We start from the raw sequence: 19,629 nt of genomic DNA, 5'->3' as shown, positions 1-19,629 counted from the left end.
GACTGACTACGGGAGGGACCTGGGTCATCACACCTTTGCACTTCTCTACTCCATGCCTGATTGCCCTGTCTAGAGAATCTCACTCTTACCCATCTTAACATATAAGCATTTATCTTGTACTTGTTTTGTCTTACATTAAGGAAATATCCTACAATTCGGTTAAAGTTTCTACTTAATGCATCCAGATATTGAGAAGTTCCCCTAGACGTTCCTCTCTACATACACACCCATGTAAAGTTTTGCTAAAGGACAAGTTAAATGAGTGATCTCTAGAAATGAGACTGATAAGGAAAACTGCTCCTGACTTGAAGGGGACAAGTACGGAGACACCGCAATGATGGAGGAAGGCAGTGTACAATGAACGTCCCTGTATTCTGTTTCCTAACTGGGATGGGCACTTGGCACAACAGGGAATGATGTGTGGTTTAAGGAGGTATGTTCTCTCTCAATTTATGGCCCAAGGAATCAGTTGAGGGCTAATTAGTGGGGAATGAAAAATTTTTTGCTGGATTGAGCAATGCTTATTTTTGCCTACTGAGTAATTCAGGACTGAGGAGTCAAAATGTAAGGTTCTAGAAGGCCAATTAATTGAAAAAAGAAAAAAGTGTAGTTAATCTAGAGTTCATCAGCTTCTAAATTGAATGTCTAGCACTACTTCACTAAGACTCAAGCAACGCATTAGATCCGCAGTTTTCAAACTTATCCTGAGTCCCCAAGCTCCTACTGAGAAGTTTCTGGGACTGCTAGCAAGCGGGATGGGTGGGTGACAAAGTAGGAGGGGAAGGCCACGGGCTCCTCACTCCCTTCCCACTCCAGGGCAGCTGCACTTTGATCTGTTTTACATATTAAAAGGCCTACATAAAATTTTATTTGGAAGTGGGGCTCTGCTGCTGAAACCAAAGTATAGCATTGTACAACTGTGTTTTTAATGCTGGTTATTGATCAGAAAAATACTTGGGTTTTTCTTTTTTTCCTGATACCAAAACTAAGCCACATGAATCAACCCAACTAATTTATACACTCCGTGAGGACAGAGACTGGTCTTCATTCTCATCCTCATTTGCCAAGGCAGTTGGCAGAGTCCTACCTATGATGGGGACCAGCAAAGCGTTGGGTAATACTTGTTTTCTCTCCTAAAATATTATATAAACAGCATAAGTTATCAACTGCTTCACAGGAAGTTCATGGCAGAAAATTAAACATAATATTTTCACTTCAATTGGAAAGGCTTGTGGTACATTTAGTCCAACACTTTCTGAGTTCTCCAGTCTAAGCATTTTCTTTCAGTAATTGATTTGGGTTGAAATCAAGCTCAAGTGTAATCATATCTCCAAACTTCTAACGAATTTACTTTCTTGGGATGTTTGCTGCATGACGTAGTAAAGGTGCTGAAGTGTACTGAGCACACTATTCTAATCTCCCAGAGAAACTCTGAGTGACTGATTCAGGCACGATGGCACCTTTGCTCTCATAATTGACTATTTAAAAACACTTCTGGTGTTACAAATTATAAAAACAAGCAAACGAAAACCACCCGAAACAAAATGCTTGGTTGAATTTCCCCCAGGGGGAGCAAGAATCATGGAATCCATTCAAAGCCCTCGCGTGGACACATGTAAATGAGGTTTGCCCTGGGCCCCTGAATGTTACCTCCCTTCAGTCTGTTCGCCCCTTTGTGTCACTCTTTACAGCCTTTCAGGCCTCTCCTTCCCTCTTGCCTACTGAAAAGAGAATCTGATAAACCCTGTCATGCTAAGCGCAGGTGGAAGCAATTTAATGTGTCACCCTCTCCTTGCAAAAAGGCTGGCAGGTAAGAAAAATCAAGTCAATGGTGTCACATTAGTGACCTGGATACATTTGAGAAGTTTTTCTCGCCTTTAAAAACTTTTCATAAAGACAGAGGAGGCCTTATCGTCTCTGCACTTTTACACTGACATAGCATGACTAATAAAATGGCCCCCGCCCTCTGTGAACTCAACACGCAGTGGCGGCATTTACAGGTTACTTGTTTTCCTTCTTCTAGAGACAATTTAATGGTGAGCATAGTCCTCAATACTAATTGTAGCTACTTCTGCCCTTGCTACTCTAACAGAGAATAACTCAGGTGTGATCTGGATGTACCAAGCCCATACGGCAGATTTCTTCAGCTACCAAATAAAAGGGAAATGCTTTAGCCTGACATTCAAGGCCTTCCATGATCTGACTTCACCTGCCCAGTCAACCTTATTTCTCACCAATTCCTTGCCATACACAAACCATTTCAAACCCTTGGCATATCCTATATTTTTATGCTTTTAAAAAATATCTACTCCTATGGAAGCAAATACCCCGAAAACTACTGGTTAAAACAATAAACATTTATTACCTTATAATCAGTTTTTGTGGGTCAAAAATTTAGGAGGTGCTTGGCTGGGTGGTTTAGGCTTGGAATCTCTCAGGAGGCTGCCATCGTGCCTGGGTTTGGGTCTGCTTCTGAGGCTCACTCAAAACTCTGTCCTGGTTGCTGCAGGGAAGTCTCAGTTCCTCTCCACATGGATCTCTTCCAGGACTGTTGGAGTGGAGTTTGCTGGCTTCCCTCAGAGTGAGTGATCCAAGAGAGTGTGATCAGGGGTAAGTCATTCTCTGTATCCTAGCCTCACAAGTCACACAGCATCACTTCTACCACACTCTCTTAATCAGAAGTGCATCTCTCAGCCTATATTCAAGGGGAGGAGAATTAGGCTCTAACTTTGAAGACAAATATCAAAGATTTTGTGGGCATATTTTAAACCACCATAATGCTCCTGCCCCACTGTTCAATTCTCTTCCCCTGCGCAGAATATCCTTTCCCAGATCTGCAGAGGCCAGTCCTACTAGACTTTATATGTACATTGAGCAGCATCCCTGGTCTCTTCCCACCAGATTCAAGCAGCACTCTAAACCCACGTTTATGACAATCAAAAATGTCTCCAGACACTGCCAAATATCCCATGGTGAACACAAATCACTCGTGGTTTAGAACTGCAGTTGTAGATTTTAAGTTCTGTAATTCACTTTTCACTCCAATACTAAAAAGTTTTAATATGTTTATATAGTCACTACTCTAAGACTATTCTAACAAACTAGGAGAAAAACAAAACTTTATTCTTTCAATCTTTATGTTGCTGAGGACCCTGACGTGTCCTGTCCAACATTTCTTAGACTTCCTTTACTCCTCTGGATGATTCTAATACCCTTTCAATAAATTCCCCCACCATTTTTTTTTTTAAAGTTATCGTCTGTTGCTTTTTACTGAAAAGAAATGTAATTGAAGAAAACCAACTCATACTTCAAGCCTGGCTCAAATACCACTTCTTCCCATTCTCCCAGATGTTCTTGGATGAAATTTATCTTTTCCTCCCCTTCATATTTCTCTTATAATGCTTTCCACAGCTTGGTAGTACAGTCAGGTTTATATACACCCAAATCTTCCCTCCCAAATGCCTCCCAGGGCCAGGCATGATGCCCAGAATAGTACAGGCTGGATCTAATTGTGAATGAAATGGATTTTCATTGGGGGCTCTAACACAAAGAGATTTAGCAAGTGATCATATTACTAGCGAAAAAGAGTTTGGAGGCTAGTCTGGCAAAACTTGCTCTCAATTTTTTTTTTTTTTTTGCTATTTCACATTTATTAGAAGTTGACAGTAAAATGAGGCTGAACACTTACATTCAAATCCTGTCTCATTCACTATGATACCTTGGGCAAGTTACTTACTTGTTCTGTGCCTCTAATTGCTCATCTGCAAAATGGTGATTGTTATAATACTGACTCATGGGGTTTAAACATGGAACAGATCATCCTAGGACAGGAAGAACTAGAGGCTCACTCACTTGGCATCACCCCCACTGGTTGCAGTCTCTACGGGCATCAACTCAGGAACCTAGGACTCTCTAGATCAACTTGAGACAAACATTAACAGGCATTTCAGTGGCTTTACTGACAATGAAGCCTAACAGGTGAATAATAGCTTGCCCAAGGCAAGATGGCTAGTTAACTGTAAACCAGGGACGAGAATCAAATTCTCCCAATTCATAAGCTGAGAGCCTTTTCCACTAACTGCCAATTCTAGTCCTGATGTCAACTATTCCTACTCAGTTTAACTTGTCTTATTTTCTTGAACTGACATTTGATGTCCTGCATGCGGTCCAATATACCCTAGCTTTTCCCCACTGCCACTTTCACGAAAGCCATGCCAACATGCTTGTTGAGTCTTACCTTAACAATAGGATAACTGCCCTATACAACTCATTCCTTTCCACAAATTTCCATGACAACTAATCTCCCTTAAATTTAAATGGTGTAAAATTAAACCCCTCCAGGAACCTGTTGAATACATTAACTTCGATTTTACTTATTTCTCCTAGATTTGAAAAATCTTCCTATTATGGCATGTTCTCACATCATTCCAAGATATTTCTAGTATATAATTTTGCACTGCTTAACTCATCACTTTGGAGTAAATGATACAAGGCCTTTGCACTTGAGACACTGCTATGTAAAAGTTCTCACCTCCCTCATGGATTTCTCTGAGAACTTACATTAGATGCTTAACTGTGTTACACTAACCACTCTTTTTATATTGCCAACTGTTGTTTTACATACTATTTAATCTTTTCAACTAATTTTTTAGGTTCACTGATGCTAGGTAGGGATTGCTTTAAATGTCTGTATACAGATATATTTATGTTAGATAGCATAAATCAAGGAGGCAAGTTTAAGCAGTAATCCACATCAATATTTTCTAACATTAGATCAATCCCACCAACTAAAATGTGAAATTCTCATGAATAAGTATTCTTTTTAATCTTATAAACCCCAATAGTGCCTAACATAGGGTTCTAATATAGGAACTATAAGTGTATGGACGTATTTTTAGATATCTCTTAAATTCTTGTGCACTGTAAGCCCAATGTGTTCACGTCAAGCAAAAATGGGGCAGGGGTTATAATTTAAGAATATATATACGTACATGTATGTATAGACAAATAAATGTATCAGCTATATCTTCTCATTCTTCTCTTTCTGCATTTGTTACATGCTACATGCCAGGTTGTAGAAATAATGGAAGAGCTTATACGCCAGGTCCTGGGCTATGCGTTACTTGTTTTATCTTACTTAATAATCACAACTATCCTATGAGGTAAGTACTATTTCTATCTTGAAGATTAAAAAAAAAAATCCCAAACTTAGATGAGGTTAAAAAAAAAAAAAGGCCCATCACACAGCTAGGTTACGGCAGAAATTAGAATTTAATCCAGGTCTAATTCCAGAATTCATACTCTTAACTACCATGCAGTGTGACCCAGAGCAAGTCTTCTACATTACATTTGTTTAGTGGGGTTACTAGGAGGGCTGTTGCAAGGATTAAATGACTTAATACAGGTACTTAGCACAATACCTTACACATGATAAATATCTCATAATCCTCCCTCATTATTATTATACTATGACAGGGTTAAAATGTCAAATAAGGTATGTTCCCTGCCCTTGAAAAATCTGTCGAATATGTGATAGGCAGAATTCTAAAATTGGTCCCAAGACTTCTAGTCCTATGAATATGGTATTGTGCCTACAACTGTGTTACATTATACTCAAAAGGGAATTTTTCCAGATGTAATTAAGGTTACTAATCGGTGGACCTTGAATTAATCAAAGGGGAGATCATCCTGGTGGGCTACATCTAACCACATGAGCCCTTAAAAAGTAGTCTTCTCCAGCTGATAGTGGATGGAAAAGCCAGACACATTCAAGTCCTCCTCAAGGATGTGTCAGATTTAATGAACTGTTGGTGGCTTTGAAGACTGAGGGGGCCACATATAAGGACTGAAGACCAGTCTCTAGGAGAGTGACCCTTGGCCAATCAATAAGCAAAAGGAACTGAATTCTACTGAATAAGACTAGGAGTGGATTTTTCCCAGAGCCTCTAGATTTGAGCCCAGCCTGACTGACACGTTGATATCAGCCTTGTGGGATTCCTAATAGAGAACCCATTGGAGGACCCTCCAGACTTTCAATCTAAAGAACCGTGAGATAATGAACAAGTGTTGTTTTAAATCAATACTAATTTGTTACGCAGGAGAAACAAATTCATATGAAAATATGAACAAGGACTTGAGCTTTAAACAGAGATATATATAAAGCACAAAGGAGGAGTGTAACTCTACCTACATGCAGAGGTTGAGAAGGGTATGAAACCTTGGTGAATTTAGAGGTGCTACCATTTTGAAGAATGAATAAAATTTGCTGACTGAAAGTTGAGGGGAAAATGCATGAAGAAGAGGAGGAAGAAAGACATTCTGGGCAAAGAAAAGACAGCATAAGAAGATGATAAGCAAGCAGAAACAGCACAGATTGCTAAGGCAATGTCCGAGAGACGTGTGCCATGAGAGGAAAGCGCCCAGTGGGGTGTGGCAGTCAGAGCTGGGCTGTCCTACTTCCTGTAGACTGTGGAAAGAGGTTTGGACTTTCACTCTGCTAGAACTGGCAGCACATTTTAAAAGAATCTTTCAAAACTAACTGAAAATAACTGGATTGAAGACTTAATAGGGTACATGTATGTATGTAGATGTATGCATGTATTTATAGTTTTATATGTAATACATATAAAACATATGCTTTACTCCTTAAGGTGAATAGATGGATAACTCTTCTTCACACTTTTCCTATCCTTTAAGATAAAACTAAAATTGCTACAACTAGTTAAGTTGAAAATGTTTCTAAATCGGCTAAATTCAACAAAAATGTATACATTCACAAAAACATTTCTTTTGAGTAAACAAAAATAAAATATATCTTGATAAAAATGGATACTCAGAGAAGTAACCATTTTTAACAAAATGATCTATTTTGATATCTTGAAACATGTTTATAATACAGCATAACTGTGTATACATAAGATCTTTTCAGTATCTCTCTCCTTTAGTGGTTACATGAAGAGATTACTGTATCTCTAAAAGCAAACTGCTCCAATTTAAAACAGAATTGTAGAAAGATTTGAAATGATTTCACCTAACTTTCTAATTATCAAACATGCCAGGATTGGTATTTTTTCCTACCTTCAGATAAATAAAAATGTTAATATTTTTATAATAGTTGAATTTATGTTATCTGAACCTTAAGGTACTTTGTTTATCTGAGACCATTAATTAGTAGGCCTCTCTCCTTAGAGAAAGATAACTTTCTTCTAAAAAGAAATATTAAAAACAAGTTCATACTGTCTAGCACAGGGAACTATATTCAATATCTTATAGTAACCTATGGCAAAAAAAGAATATGAGAATGAATATATGTATGTACATGTATGACTGAAACATTATGTTTCACACCAGAAATTAACACATTATAAACTGACTATACTACAATAAAAATATACATATATACAAAAAATTTTTTTAAATAAAAAGAAAAGTTAAATATTTCAGATCACACTACAGATGTAGAAATAAAATGTTGAAATGATATAACTGAGTCAGGATTGTTCATTTCTCTCTCTCTTCCCTGAGGTGCTCTATGAGAATAAATTAAGTATTGAGGAAGATGCATTAAAATAAGGAGTCTCCTTGTGGCTAGCAGCAACTGTGTATCCTAGATCCCTAATTTATTATCAGAGTAACTTAAGCTCTGGGGTAATTATGCATCACTAACCTAAAAATTCAGGTTACATAACAAACTTGTGGTTAACAAAGGGGAAAGGGAGTGGGGAAGGGATAAATTAGGAGTTTGGGATTAGCAGATACAAACTACTACATATAAAATAGATAAACAACAAAGTTCTACTGTACAGCACAGGGAACTATATTCAATATCCTGTAATAAGCCATAATGGAAAAGAATATGAAAAAGAATTATGTAATCTTAAAATTTATATGGAATCACAAAAGACCCAGAATTGCCAAAGCAACATTGAAGAAAAAGAACGAAGCTGGAGGAATAACCCTCCCAGACTTCAGACAATACTACAGAGCTACAGTAATCAAAACAGCATGGTACTGGCATAAAAACAGATATATGGATCAATGGAACACAACAGAGAACTCAGAAATAAACCCACAGACCTACGGTCAATTAATCTTTGACAAAGGAGGCAAGAATACACAATGGAGAAAAGACAGTCTTTTCAGCAAGTGGTGCTAGGAAAACTGGAGAGCTGCATGTAAATCAATGAAGTTAGAACACTCCCTTACTCCATACACACACACAATCTATGCTTAGAGACTTAAATATAAGACGAGACATGATAAATCTAGAAGAAAACATAAGTAAACCATCCTGTAACATAAATCTTAGCAATGTTCTCCTAGGGCAGCCTACCCAGGCAATAGAAATAAGAGCAAAAATAAACAAATGGGATCTAATTAAACTTATAAGCTTTTGCACAGCAAAGGAAACCATAAACAAAACAAAAAGACAATCTCCAGAATGGGAGAAAATATTTGCAAATGATGTAACTGATAAAGGCTTAAATTTCAGAATATATATATTTATAAACAGCTCATGCAACTTAATAACAAAAAACCAAACAACCCAACAGCTCATACAATAACAAAAAACCCAATTCAAAAATAGGCAGGGGACCTAAACAAGTAATTCTGCAGTGAAGACATACAAATGGCCAATAGGCACATGAAAAAATGCTCAACATTGCTCATTATCAGAGAAATGCAAATCAAAACTACAATGAAGTATATATACTTCACACCAATCAGAATGGCCATCATTCAAAAGTCCATGAACAATAAATGCTGGAGAGGCTGTGGAGAAAAGGGAACCCTCCTACACTGCTGGTGGGAATGTAGTTTGGTGCAGCCATTATGGAAAACAGTATGGAGATTCCTTAAAAAACTAAAAGTAGACTCACCATATGAGCCAGCAATCCCACTTCTGGGTATATATCTAGAGGGAATGCTAGTTTGAAAAGATTCATTCACCCCAACGTTCACAGCAGCACTATACACAATAGCCAAGACATGGAAGCAACCTAAATGTCCATGAACAGATGGCTGGATAAAGAAGTTGTGGTGTATTTATACAATGGAATATTACTCAGCCATAAAACAGAATAAAATAATGTAATTTGCAGCAACATGGATGGACCTAGAGATCACCATTCTAAGTGGAGTAAGCCAGAAAATATCTTATTATATCACTCATATGTGGAATCTTAAAAAAAAAAAAAAAAAGACACTATGAACTCATCAAACAACAGAACAAACTCATTAAACAAAACAGAAACAGACTCACAAACATAGTAAACAATTTTATGGTTACCGGGGAAAGCGGGTGGGAAGGGATAAATTTGGGAATTTGAGATTTGCAAATTTTAGCCACTATATATAAAAATAGATTAAAACAAGTTTCCTCCGTATAAAAAAAAGGATGTGTGTGTGTGTGTATATATTTATATAATTGAATCACTTTGTTGTATACCAGAAGCTAACACAACATTGTAAATTAACTATACTTCAATAAAAAAATTTTTTAATTGTTTTAAATAAAAAATTTAAAAACCTAAAGTTACATTCATGGATTTTTAAAAGATTACATTGTAAAAGGATTATCTACAAACATTTTAATAAATACTAGTTATGCCAAGCTATTGACTATTAGTCTTGCAATGATTAGCACCAGCTATTGGGTATGTCTTTCTCTGTTTAACTTGACTTCACAACACTGTTTACTTCTATCAGTCTAGCCCAGAGTGGGTACCTAAAAAAAAAAAAAAAACTAGAAAATAGTTTCATATATCAGTTCTTTTCACATTTAGAAGTTTCAATCACACGACCTTGGCTTCCTTACCAATATCTAGTACTTAAAAAATATATATCTTTTTAATCCAGAAGCTTGACCCACATTTAATTAAAAAATAAAAATGACAAACAATTCCAATTATACAAGTATGTCGCAGAAAATAATATACCCTACCATACATATTTTCAAATAAAATCTTGTCTTTTAAAAATTCAAAGGTAACACCTTTTCTAGTATTAACTAAGAGTATGTGATCCAGAATAAACCATTTTCATTATAACTATTATTAGCAATGAAGCAGTTAGAGACAAGTAAACATTTAAAAATAGTCATGTCTTTGAAATGTAAATACAAAAAGTCAACTCTATTATCTTCATTATAGTTTAAAACCAATAGAACACTGAAGACAACTATAAGAATACAAATGGTCATCAACTGAAGTTTAATTACTGTTCAATTCACTCTTTAAAAAGACAATGAGTTTTGATAAATTCTGACAACAGGACAGAAATTTTTCCTGCCAAAGCACTTCCCTTGTTCATGGTGCAGTATTCTATCGAGTATGGATGCTCTTCACTCATGGTACGAAGTGATTACATTCAAATAGCATTTAACATAAATTGCACCGAACTGCCCTGTAATTTCATTTTGGACTGAATTAATTAACTTCTCAGTAGGTGGCTGAGGTGCTGAACATAAGCCTAAAGAAATACTTGACTGCTTAGCCTATCTTACATGAACTGTCTTTAAATCAAGGCAGCCTCCATTTTAATAAACAGTACTCAGGTAAATTACATTTAGTAGGATCCTAAAGGGTAAAGATAAGGCATTTATAAAAAATAGATTTAGTTTTCCACATACATGTACATCCATTTAAAAGAAGTCAGGGGGCACTGCAGACAGGGAGGAAGGATTTAATGAAACTAACCAAGAATTGGCACGCCTGACGTTTTGACTGTTTTACCTTAGGAGGTGTACGTTTATAATAAAATGCCTTCTTTGTCCTTGCAAGAGGTTTAAATAAAGAGCTCACTACTTTGTAGCAATTAAAATATTATCTTAATGCTGTTGTAAGTAATTTATATCCCAGAGTTTCAAAAGTAATTTTCTAAGCTATTATTATCAGATTGTCAGAATTATAATGTCATAAATAGTATTCTATTATGTTTCCCCAATTATAATATTATCATCAAGATCTGACAGCTAACTCTTTTTTTTCAAGTTTATAGTCTTCATATATCAAGAAACAAATTAAAAGGACAAACAAGGAATGTGAAAAGCCAGCTCATAAAAAGTTGAAATGTCTTTTATTACATGGCATAGTTTTCTCTGTCATAAACTTCCGGTTTAGGAAATGAGAGAACAAATTCTTCTTTTGACCAACTCCTTGACAAAGTGTTGTATTTTCAGATTTTTTTTTTTTTTTTTTTTACTGTGTAAGGAAGGAAAGGAGGGATGAAGGGAGGCTCAACTTTGTATTATACCTTTTGGAGGAAAGCGAACTAACATTTAATGAGCACAAAGTCAAAGGAACTACAGCTGAAGACTTGAGCCCGATTTCAAAGGCTTTGTAACAGACAGTAAGATGGGCCCCTACAAACAGCCTGAATAATTTGGGGCGGGGGTGATTCTTCTTCAGGCTTCACCTAAATGGTTCTAGGAAGAAGGGCTTCAGCCTGTGTCAAAGTGCCCAACTGCTAAGTAATTTCTCTAAGAACAAATTCTCTTTTCTGTACAACTTAAATCCTTTTTGATATAATATGCATGAGGAGAAATGACAAGAGCATAATTAGGAAGTTTTAACACTGGTTTGTTATAAGGAAGGATTCAACTTAAAAAAAATAAAGAATGCTTAGATGCCAGTTTTCAGAAACAATTTTGCCTGCAGCATCTTCTAGCTCAATAACTGAGTGACAGTGACAGTCAAAAATGCTGTCAAAAACAGCAGGAAGGTTTAAAAAATAAACAATTCAAACAATAATATCCTTTAGGTTTTTAATACATCATTTACTGAACTGGCAATCACAAAAGAGATTTACGAGAGCTTTCTAGTTAGAAAAAACAAATTAATCCTACCTTTTTAGGTTTTCATATACTTGATTGTCTCTAAATTCTATCAGGCAAGCACATAGGATTTCCTCCTCATCAAATGCTATGTCTATCCTGGTGTCGCCAGTCACAAGAGACCTTTTGTATCATTACTCCCTTGAGTCCCAATTCTTACTAGGAGTCCTAGGCAAACACAAAAGTAACCTGGCAGTTACATCATTCTACATAAGTGAATAAAGACTCTGCTATCTAAAAATAATGAAAGGCTCCATTTAAATTAATGTTATTTTTTGTCAAGTGTTCATTTTACTTTGTAATAATGCAGTTCTGATCTAAATAGTGTTCTTATGAGCTTTAAAAAGATCTCTAGAGATTATACACAGGGTGGTAATTTAATTCTTGTATTTTTATTTCTTGCAATGACATTTAGGGTTCGGTGTGATTTGAGATTTTTAGTGCTGTTGCTGACACCTTATGGAAATTGTTTTATTTTATCTGGAAATTCTGATTAGATTTTTAAAGCTATCCAGTTCTTGTTTGTAAGAAGCGTAATTATTTTAAAAATGGATTTTTTGTTCCTTCAAAGTATTCATCCTCTTGCTATTTAATCCTCATTTGATTTCATTATTCTGTTTGGGTCACTATGATTAGTTGCTATGGAAATTACCTCCTATGGAAATGATTCCAATGTCATTATTGTAAGAATATGATTTTTAATGGCGAATATCAATAGCAGACATGAACCCTTACCAGAAAAGGAAATTTAATTAAAATTTTTAGAAGGATTAATTCTGAAAATTATCATAATGGCCAACTTTTCTGATATATTTTTGAATCAGCCATCTGCTTTTTAAATAAGTATTAAATTAATTTTAAGGTGTTAATCAGCTACTCACTTCCCCAAATGCCAATGTCACAATGGAAATTAGTACCATGCATAGAAAAGTGGAAGTAAGGAACACTTCATCTATCTGTTCCCTAAACTAAGAAATATTATGCTTTACTTACAAGAGTTAATGTCAACAGGATTTCAGGGCTCATCAAGGAAACAACTTTGAATAGCACATTACACATTCCCTTTAAAAACAAGGAATTTGATATTCCAAAATTTATCCCAGGAATTTGAAAGGTCACTGAGTTAACTAGTGAGTTAAACAATAGATGAGAGCCAGCGGACCATTAGATGAGAATTCCAGAATGCTAAGAAGACATTTTCTTGGGTGGATTCTATAATTTGTGGTTTGAATAAAACTTTTGAAACATTCCATTAGTATTAAAATTCTCACAATGAGAATATGGCTCTTATTTAACACATTTTAAATTACTAGACAGTCTTTCCCCAAAGAAATTTTAATGCTTTCTTCTGCCTAGTGCTTGTTCACTGCCTGGTACTAATTTAGGAATAAATTAACCCTTCCAACAATTGGGATATTGTCTAGAAACTGCCTCTTGCACTCTGCTGGAGAAATCACTTATACTCTGAGAGTCAGAAGTAAAAGAGAAATCCATTTCATTATAAAACATTTTTCACACCTAACAGCTTATTAGTTATTGATGTAAATCACTATCATATTTGCCTACATAATTACATGTTACTACATCTAGAGTGCTTCTGAATTAAGCTTCATAGCTACAGATTTTGTTAAATGTTTTATACATTATGGGTTTTCTATACTTGTGCCTGCAACCATGATCTAGGGTCCAAAATGTCTTTGATAGATTTCTGCCTTGGAGCTGGCACTGGCTTGGCTTCAAAATTAGTTTTAGTGTCTGCATGTTCACCATCAGTTAAACTATTTTTCCTGGCAGGAAGATGTTTTCGAGGAGCAGCCATTGGTTTCTGTAAGTGATGCATTAAGGTTGATAATCTGGTATCCAAAGGAGAGGTCTGAGATATACCTGTTTTTTCCCAGTTGTCCTTAATCAATTGATCAGTGTTGTTCTGTGTTTTTAAGGTGAATGGAGCTTTATCAGAAGGAGGAAGGGGAGCCCGTCTCTTTTTCCCTTTCCCATCATGTAACTGCTTGCTTCCAGGAGATAATACCTTTTTCTGGACAACTTGATGATTACCATCGAAGAATGTGGCCCAAGGAGGTGGTGAGGATTCTTTATGCTGACCAATAAGGAATTCTCCATTCGTCTCTTCAATTTTTTGTTGTATTAAATCAGTTAAACTTTTAAATTTTATAGGTGAATCAATGCCTGTAATAATTTTAAGAAAAGATATATGGAAAAAATTCAAAAGCAGTATACACTTTACCCAAGTAAGTTATTAAATAATGTTACCTATAATGGTCATCAAAAACTGACTAGGAAAAGCTAATTTTTTTTATACAAGTGTTTGCTTGTAAAAAATAGCCATTCCAATAAAACCAAGAAAATAAGGAGACAACACACTACACACTGCACACATACACGTTTATATGCCCAAGTATATCCCTAAATAAATGTGCAAAACTCCAGCTTTCAAAGGAGTGGAGCTACATCAGAATTTTTTTTCTCATTCTACAGATTATTTATTAAACAACTTTTCTTGGATTTAAAATCTATTCTAACTTCTAGTTAAGGGTGGATTCCCTCTTATAAAACCCTGAACTGTAAACTGGGATTAGTATTCTTTCCAGAAGACCAGCAAAGTCTCCGTAACGGGAAAAACCCCAAAACAAAAAACCCTGGGGGACAGAACGAGGCCCTGATGCCCCTCTGGTGATAAGAATGCTGGATAAAATTCTCCTTCGGAAAATAAACAGAGAATAAGGTCTATTACATGGTATTTTCAAATGTGTAAACTCAAATGTATAATTTTCAATAGAACATTTTAAAATATGTGTAAGTGCAGGGACATTGTTGGTAAAATACACTAGAATTTAGCATTGCCTTGTGCTTGTTCCCAAAACTGTTCACCAAGGCAATCCCACAAAGATAAACAAACACCCTTCAAAGTGTGGGAAATGGAATATAAATGAGTCCAGAAATTTAAAATTTTCCAGAGTATTAAACTTAACCAATTTTGGGGCCTGACGTGGAAGTTTCCATTTATTAATATTTATCAACATTATTTTAAAACAAATTTAATAAAATACAGAAAAAATTACTGAACATAATTATATTTTAGAATTTACAAGTTTACATTTTCAGAATTTTCATCAGCTACTCAGCTAATATTTATTTTCAGTGTACCCTTACTCATTTTGAAGCCTTAACATTTTTGTTTGATCTTAAGCATTCAAACTATGAAAAATGTGTATTCATTAATTTTGTATTAATTCATCTATTAAACATGAGTTCCTTAGTCTATAATCATAGTCTTTTTTCATTCATTTTGACTGTGCTCTGAAAATTTTAGCATTTTAATGTCAATAGAATAAGCTGCTTGAGTAAGGACAATGTTGTTTTTGTTACCCTGCAGCTTAGAAAAGACAAACCCCACTTACTCATATCATGGTAGACTGAGGTCGCCTCTTTTGTCAAGAACAAAGGTGGTTTCCGTGGTGACATAATCTCAATTTTCATAAGTTCTTCACAACAATGCTTCCACTGGCCTAAAAAAGACAGAAAAAGGCAGGCTAGTTTAAAACATACATGTGAAGATGTATATTTAATTTTCAACACAACTTTTGCTTTAAAAAATAACAGTGAATTTAAAAAGCATTGCCTTAAAGAAGCCTAGTACTACCCATGATTTCAAAGTTCACGTCGAGGCATGAAAGTACCCTACTTTAAAAATAAATTCCTATGAACAGACACTAGCTAAGATCTGTAGGCTACTAAATACTACTATTACTACAATTGAGTACTACTTCACTGAGTGGTCAATAACCAAAATTTCTGTTCACAGCAAAAGTTTGTGTAAGTTTTCTTATTTTGAATATTAAATAAAAACATCCAGCACTTAAGACAGTTGAAAGGTAAAAATTACTGAAATAAAGGTACCTAGAAGGAAGTAGGAAAAAAAAAAGTAGTTCTCAAAAATCATTTTAACTTTGAAAATTTTAATTAAGAAGTAAGAATTGCCTATTTAACAATTAGCTCTTCAAGATGATTATCATGCCCTTTCAAAAATCAGACAACTAGAAAAATGCTGTATTTTCATTTTAGTAAAGATACTTAAAAAGCCTATCACTATAAAGAAGATCACTCAAAATTCTAACTGGATCTAATTTATTTTAGGAAGGACACTTTAGATAAAGCCATCAGGCACTCAGAATAACAAGAAAAATACTGCTGGATAAGTTGTTTCATTTATCAAGTTAAAATTTAAAAATGTGGACATTAATTTTTCTTGTAGTTAAGTTTTACTATGTTCATCTCAAAATAAAATTCTCAGATTTATTTCTCCAGAGTGAATAAAAAAAAATTTAACCTTTCTGCCTTTACTGTGGACCTGCATGCTGGGTAACAACTGTGCTAGAAACTACGTGTCCATATATTCATTACAAAAGTAAGTTGCTGAGGTTCACCATTCTTATATTCTATCTTACATCAGTAGAAAAGTAAATGTAATACACAAATATGCCCTTTTATACAGCTTTATGATATATATTTCTCTTTCTTTTATTATATTCTCAATCTCCATATTCAATACCCAACTTACTTTTCATGACTTAAAAGTTAAAGACATTTCATATTTATTCAAATTATCTATTCATTTTTGTGGCTTTAAGTCTAATTTATTGTCATATTAATATGGTAATATATGCATAAATTTTAATTCCCATCACCTTAAACAGTTAAGAAACATAAAAAACCTTTTAGCATGTTTTATTACAATGCTAAGTATAGAATACGGTAAAAATTTCAAAATAACCCACATAGCAATTCATAAAGGGAATAAAATCTTCAGTTTGAGGCTTCAAAGTTTGCTATGTAGAATTTTAATCTGGTAGGATCTGATATCTGATAACTTATTCCTCCCCTCTACTTCCTTTTTTTAGATAAATATATAAAAGCCAGCCTTTCCTTCTAGGGGGCAGGAAAAAAAAGGCCTTATCTAATGGAAAAATAATGAAACACTTTAAACTAGCAAACATTTCTCTGTCAAATCTTAGACAAGTTATATAGTGCAGTATTTTCTCTGTATTGGTAGATGAAAGCTTTTCAATGTTAAACTGATAGCAGAATACTAATACTGTTGAAAACTGGAAACATTATCCCATGTGTTACAGAAGTCAGAGGTATAAATGTGGTAAGTTCACAGGTCAAGATGTTACAATTAAAATACTGATTTTACCAGTAAATAAATTAGTATGTATAGGTATGCACGATGCCAATATGCTAACATAAAAACAAAGGCCCAATACAAAATATTGAATGGATATATTTTGTTTACATAGTACCCATATATTGAAGGCTTCTCACCATATTTACTGTTATAACATTCCCAAGTCAAAATGATCTGTTATGCTAAGCTGATTATTTAACTCAATGTTTATATTAAACATTTGAAAAAAAATTATCTTTGACCCACCACTCCTAGCTCTACCCTTTTTTGATCATCCAAAACAAGTTTTTCCTTTTACATGTTTGTTAGCTCTCAAATATTAAAAATTAGCTATTACCTCGCCCTTGCCTCCCAACTTCCACTCCTCAGGCTCTTCTTCCAGAGGCTAAAATACCTAGCTCCATTAGTGTTTTCTCATGATTTCTAATTACCTCACCCTCATGACTTTCTACTCTTAAGCCAAGACAAATAATCGAAATTTGCTCTAAATATTAAATTATAAATTACTCTTACTTTATTCTGTCCTGGATATCTATCCTCTACTTTGTTCTACACATCATATTTCACCTAAGTAAGAGACTACACTTATCACTAGGAAGGTAAAAATTCTAAAGTACAAGCCAATCTTTAGGGTAGTATAAACAGTTTTCAACTTTGCTTCATGTCTTACACAATGAATTCTACAGAGCAGATGTAATATAATTTACACCTTAAAAAGAATCAATTGGCAGATTTTTATCCCCAAAGCATTAAATACTAGAGTAGCCAGAACTGAGAACCTAGTTGTCATCATTTTCTTATTGCTTTGACAGTACAAAAATGTCATGAGATTCTTATCCTTCCAGCTCCCTATTTTAGCGGGCTAAATTATTTTACATGTTTTGGGAACTGAAAACACAGATCACCTAGCAGTAGGTGATACCCATACTATAATATTTTGGGATTTTTCCCCCCTCCTTCCTGTTTTTCTCTATGTAAGAATTATAAAATGTCCGAATCATTTCTAAAAGTAACATAGTCTTTTGTAAGACAGACTCTTAAGTCAGAGCATTCAGGAAAGCAGTTGAAATTTTAGCTGTCATCAGCAAATGAAAGGAAGTTATTGTCTTTTAAGTTACATACCTAAAATCAGCTGAAATTTTAAAATAAAGAAATGTAGTGTATGCTGATAAGCATGGAACAAATATTTAAACATCTACTGAGTGCCTGATATTTAACAATATTTAAGAAATATTTAAACATCTATTGAATGCCTAAGGATAATACTGAAGGAAAACAAGTCATAAAGAATCTATGTCATTGAGGGAGTCCTCTGGTTCCCTGCAGTAAACCAGAAACCTCTTCAGGCCTCAATTTTCTCATCTTTATAGCAGAGGGAAATAATTTCTACCTCACTGGGTTGTTATGAAAAATAAATGAAGCCATATGGTATGTGTAAGATAATCAATAAATTTAGTTTCCTTTTTTGCCCCTTCCCAACAATAAATGTAATAATTGACCAAGCCATGGATCAGAGTAGGCTTATAAAAATTAATCTGAGGACTGCAGATATTAACTATTTTATAGAGTTCTTGAAAACAGCTCATAAGAAGCACTAAAGTATCTCTAGGATTATTCCAGGATTTGCAGAAATAACTCTGTATTGTTTGGAAATGGCTCTACTTAATAATTCTACAGAAAAGTATTCTAAAGACATAAAATGCTGGCTGAATTTAACAGTAGGCTTAGTTTGCTTAGAAATAGTCACTATCAATAGTCTATATTTTCAATATACAACTTCAATATTTTCCTGATGATAAAATTCCTCCTTAAATTGATAATATTAGAACCTCACATATTTTACATACTAGAACTCTATTACATCATATCACATTGCTTTTATAATCCATGCCATTGAACTGTATTATTGAAACTGAAAAACTATATGTGCAGTTAAAAAAAAAGTCTTTGGATGATGTCCAAAATGATATAATGAATCTGGAGTTAATAGAAGGTTACACATAAAAATGAATCTCCTTTTGAACATTTCAAAACTTTAGGATCATCACTATCCTGAGAAGTGTTTTACTCCTCATATAGCTTATTATCCTTTTGATCAAACATACTGCTTTAAGTAGTTCAAACTAATATTTTGAGAATATGTGGTCTAGTTGTTTTAGGGACCTGAAGAACTTAAAAATGACAGGTAAGGATACTAGGAATTCAAAGGTGTACTATACTATAGTCAGTCAGGCACTGGGGAAAGGTTGAGAGAAAAAAGCACTGATGTATCGATAATACACTATCACTTTACTCAAGAGTATGAAAAATTCTTGATACAAACTATACAATTATAATCTTAATATTTAGATTGCTATGTGCATCCTTTCATGCTACATGAATAACCTACTAGAAAATCCAAACGTCAACTTACTAAGATCAAAGAAATGCTGCCAGAAGGCTTCCATCCACTTCTGAAGATCTTCTCTGTTTTCAGCTGCAAAAATATGAGTTATAGCCTGTCCAGCAACAGGGTTGATGACAGAGAAATTATGGATTGTTTTCTTTTTATCCTTATCCATTGCCCGAATTCTGGTTTCCTAAAAATTAA

The 19,629-nt window shown here is 34.5% G+C and overlaps 1 protein-coding gene across 15 annotated transcripts in view; it reads right to left on the bottom strand.

Moving 5' to 3' along the window:
* The window catches only part of RTKN2 (rhotekin 2), a 162,720-nt gene that overhangs the window by 83,669 nt on the left and 59,422 nt on the right, over nucleotides 1–19,629 (bottom strand). For 3 of the 15 annotated variants that reach the window (XM_006209106.4, XM_072971445.1, XM_072971449.1), the window contains exons 10-12: nucleotides 19,453–19,618; nucleotides 15,253–15,360; nucleotides 9,466–14,020 (exon numbers count right to left, since the gene is read on the bottom strand). In XM_006209106.4, the coding sequence (XP_006209168.1) occupies nucleotides 13,488–14,020; nucleotides 15,253–15,360; nucleotides 19,453–19,618 (807 nt within the window). In that variant the 3' untranslated portion in view covers nucleotides 9,466–13,487. Of the gene's footprint in view, nucleotides 1–2,339; nucleotides 2,696–9,465; nucleotides 14,021–15,252; nucleotides 15,361–19,452; nucleotides 19,619–19,629 lie in introns of those variants that run through there. The other 12 variants (XM_072971444.1, XM_072971447.1, XM_072971439.1 and 9 more) reach the window with 11 other exon arrangements.

Source organism: Vicugna pacos, chromosome 11 (assembly GCF_048564905.1).
Source record: "Vicugna pacos chromosome 11, VicPac4, whole genome shotgun sequence".
Classification (NCBI taxonomy): Eukaryota; Metazoa; Chordata; class Mammalia; order Artiodactyla; family Camelidae; genus Vicugna; species Vicugna pacos.
This window is presented reverse-complemented; position numbering and strand designations above follow the sequence as displayed.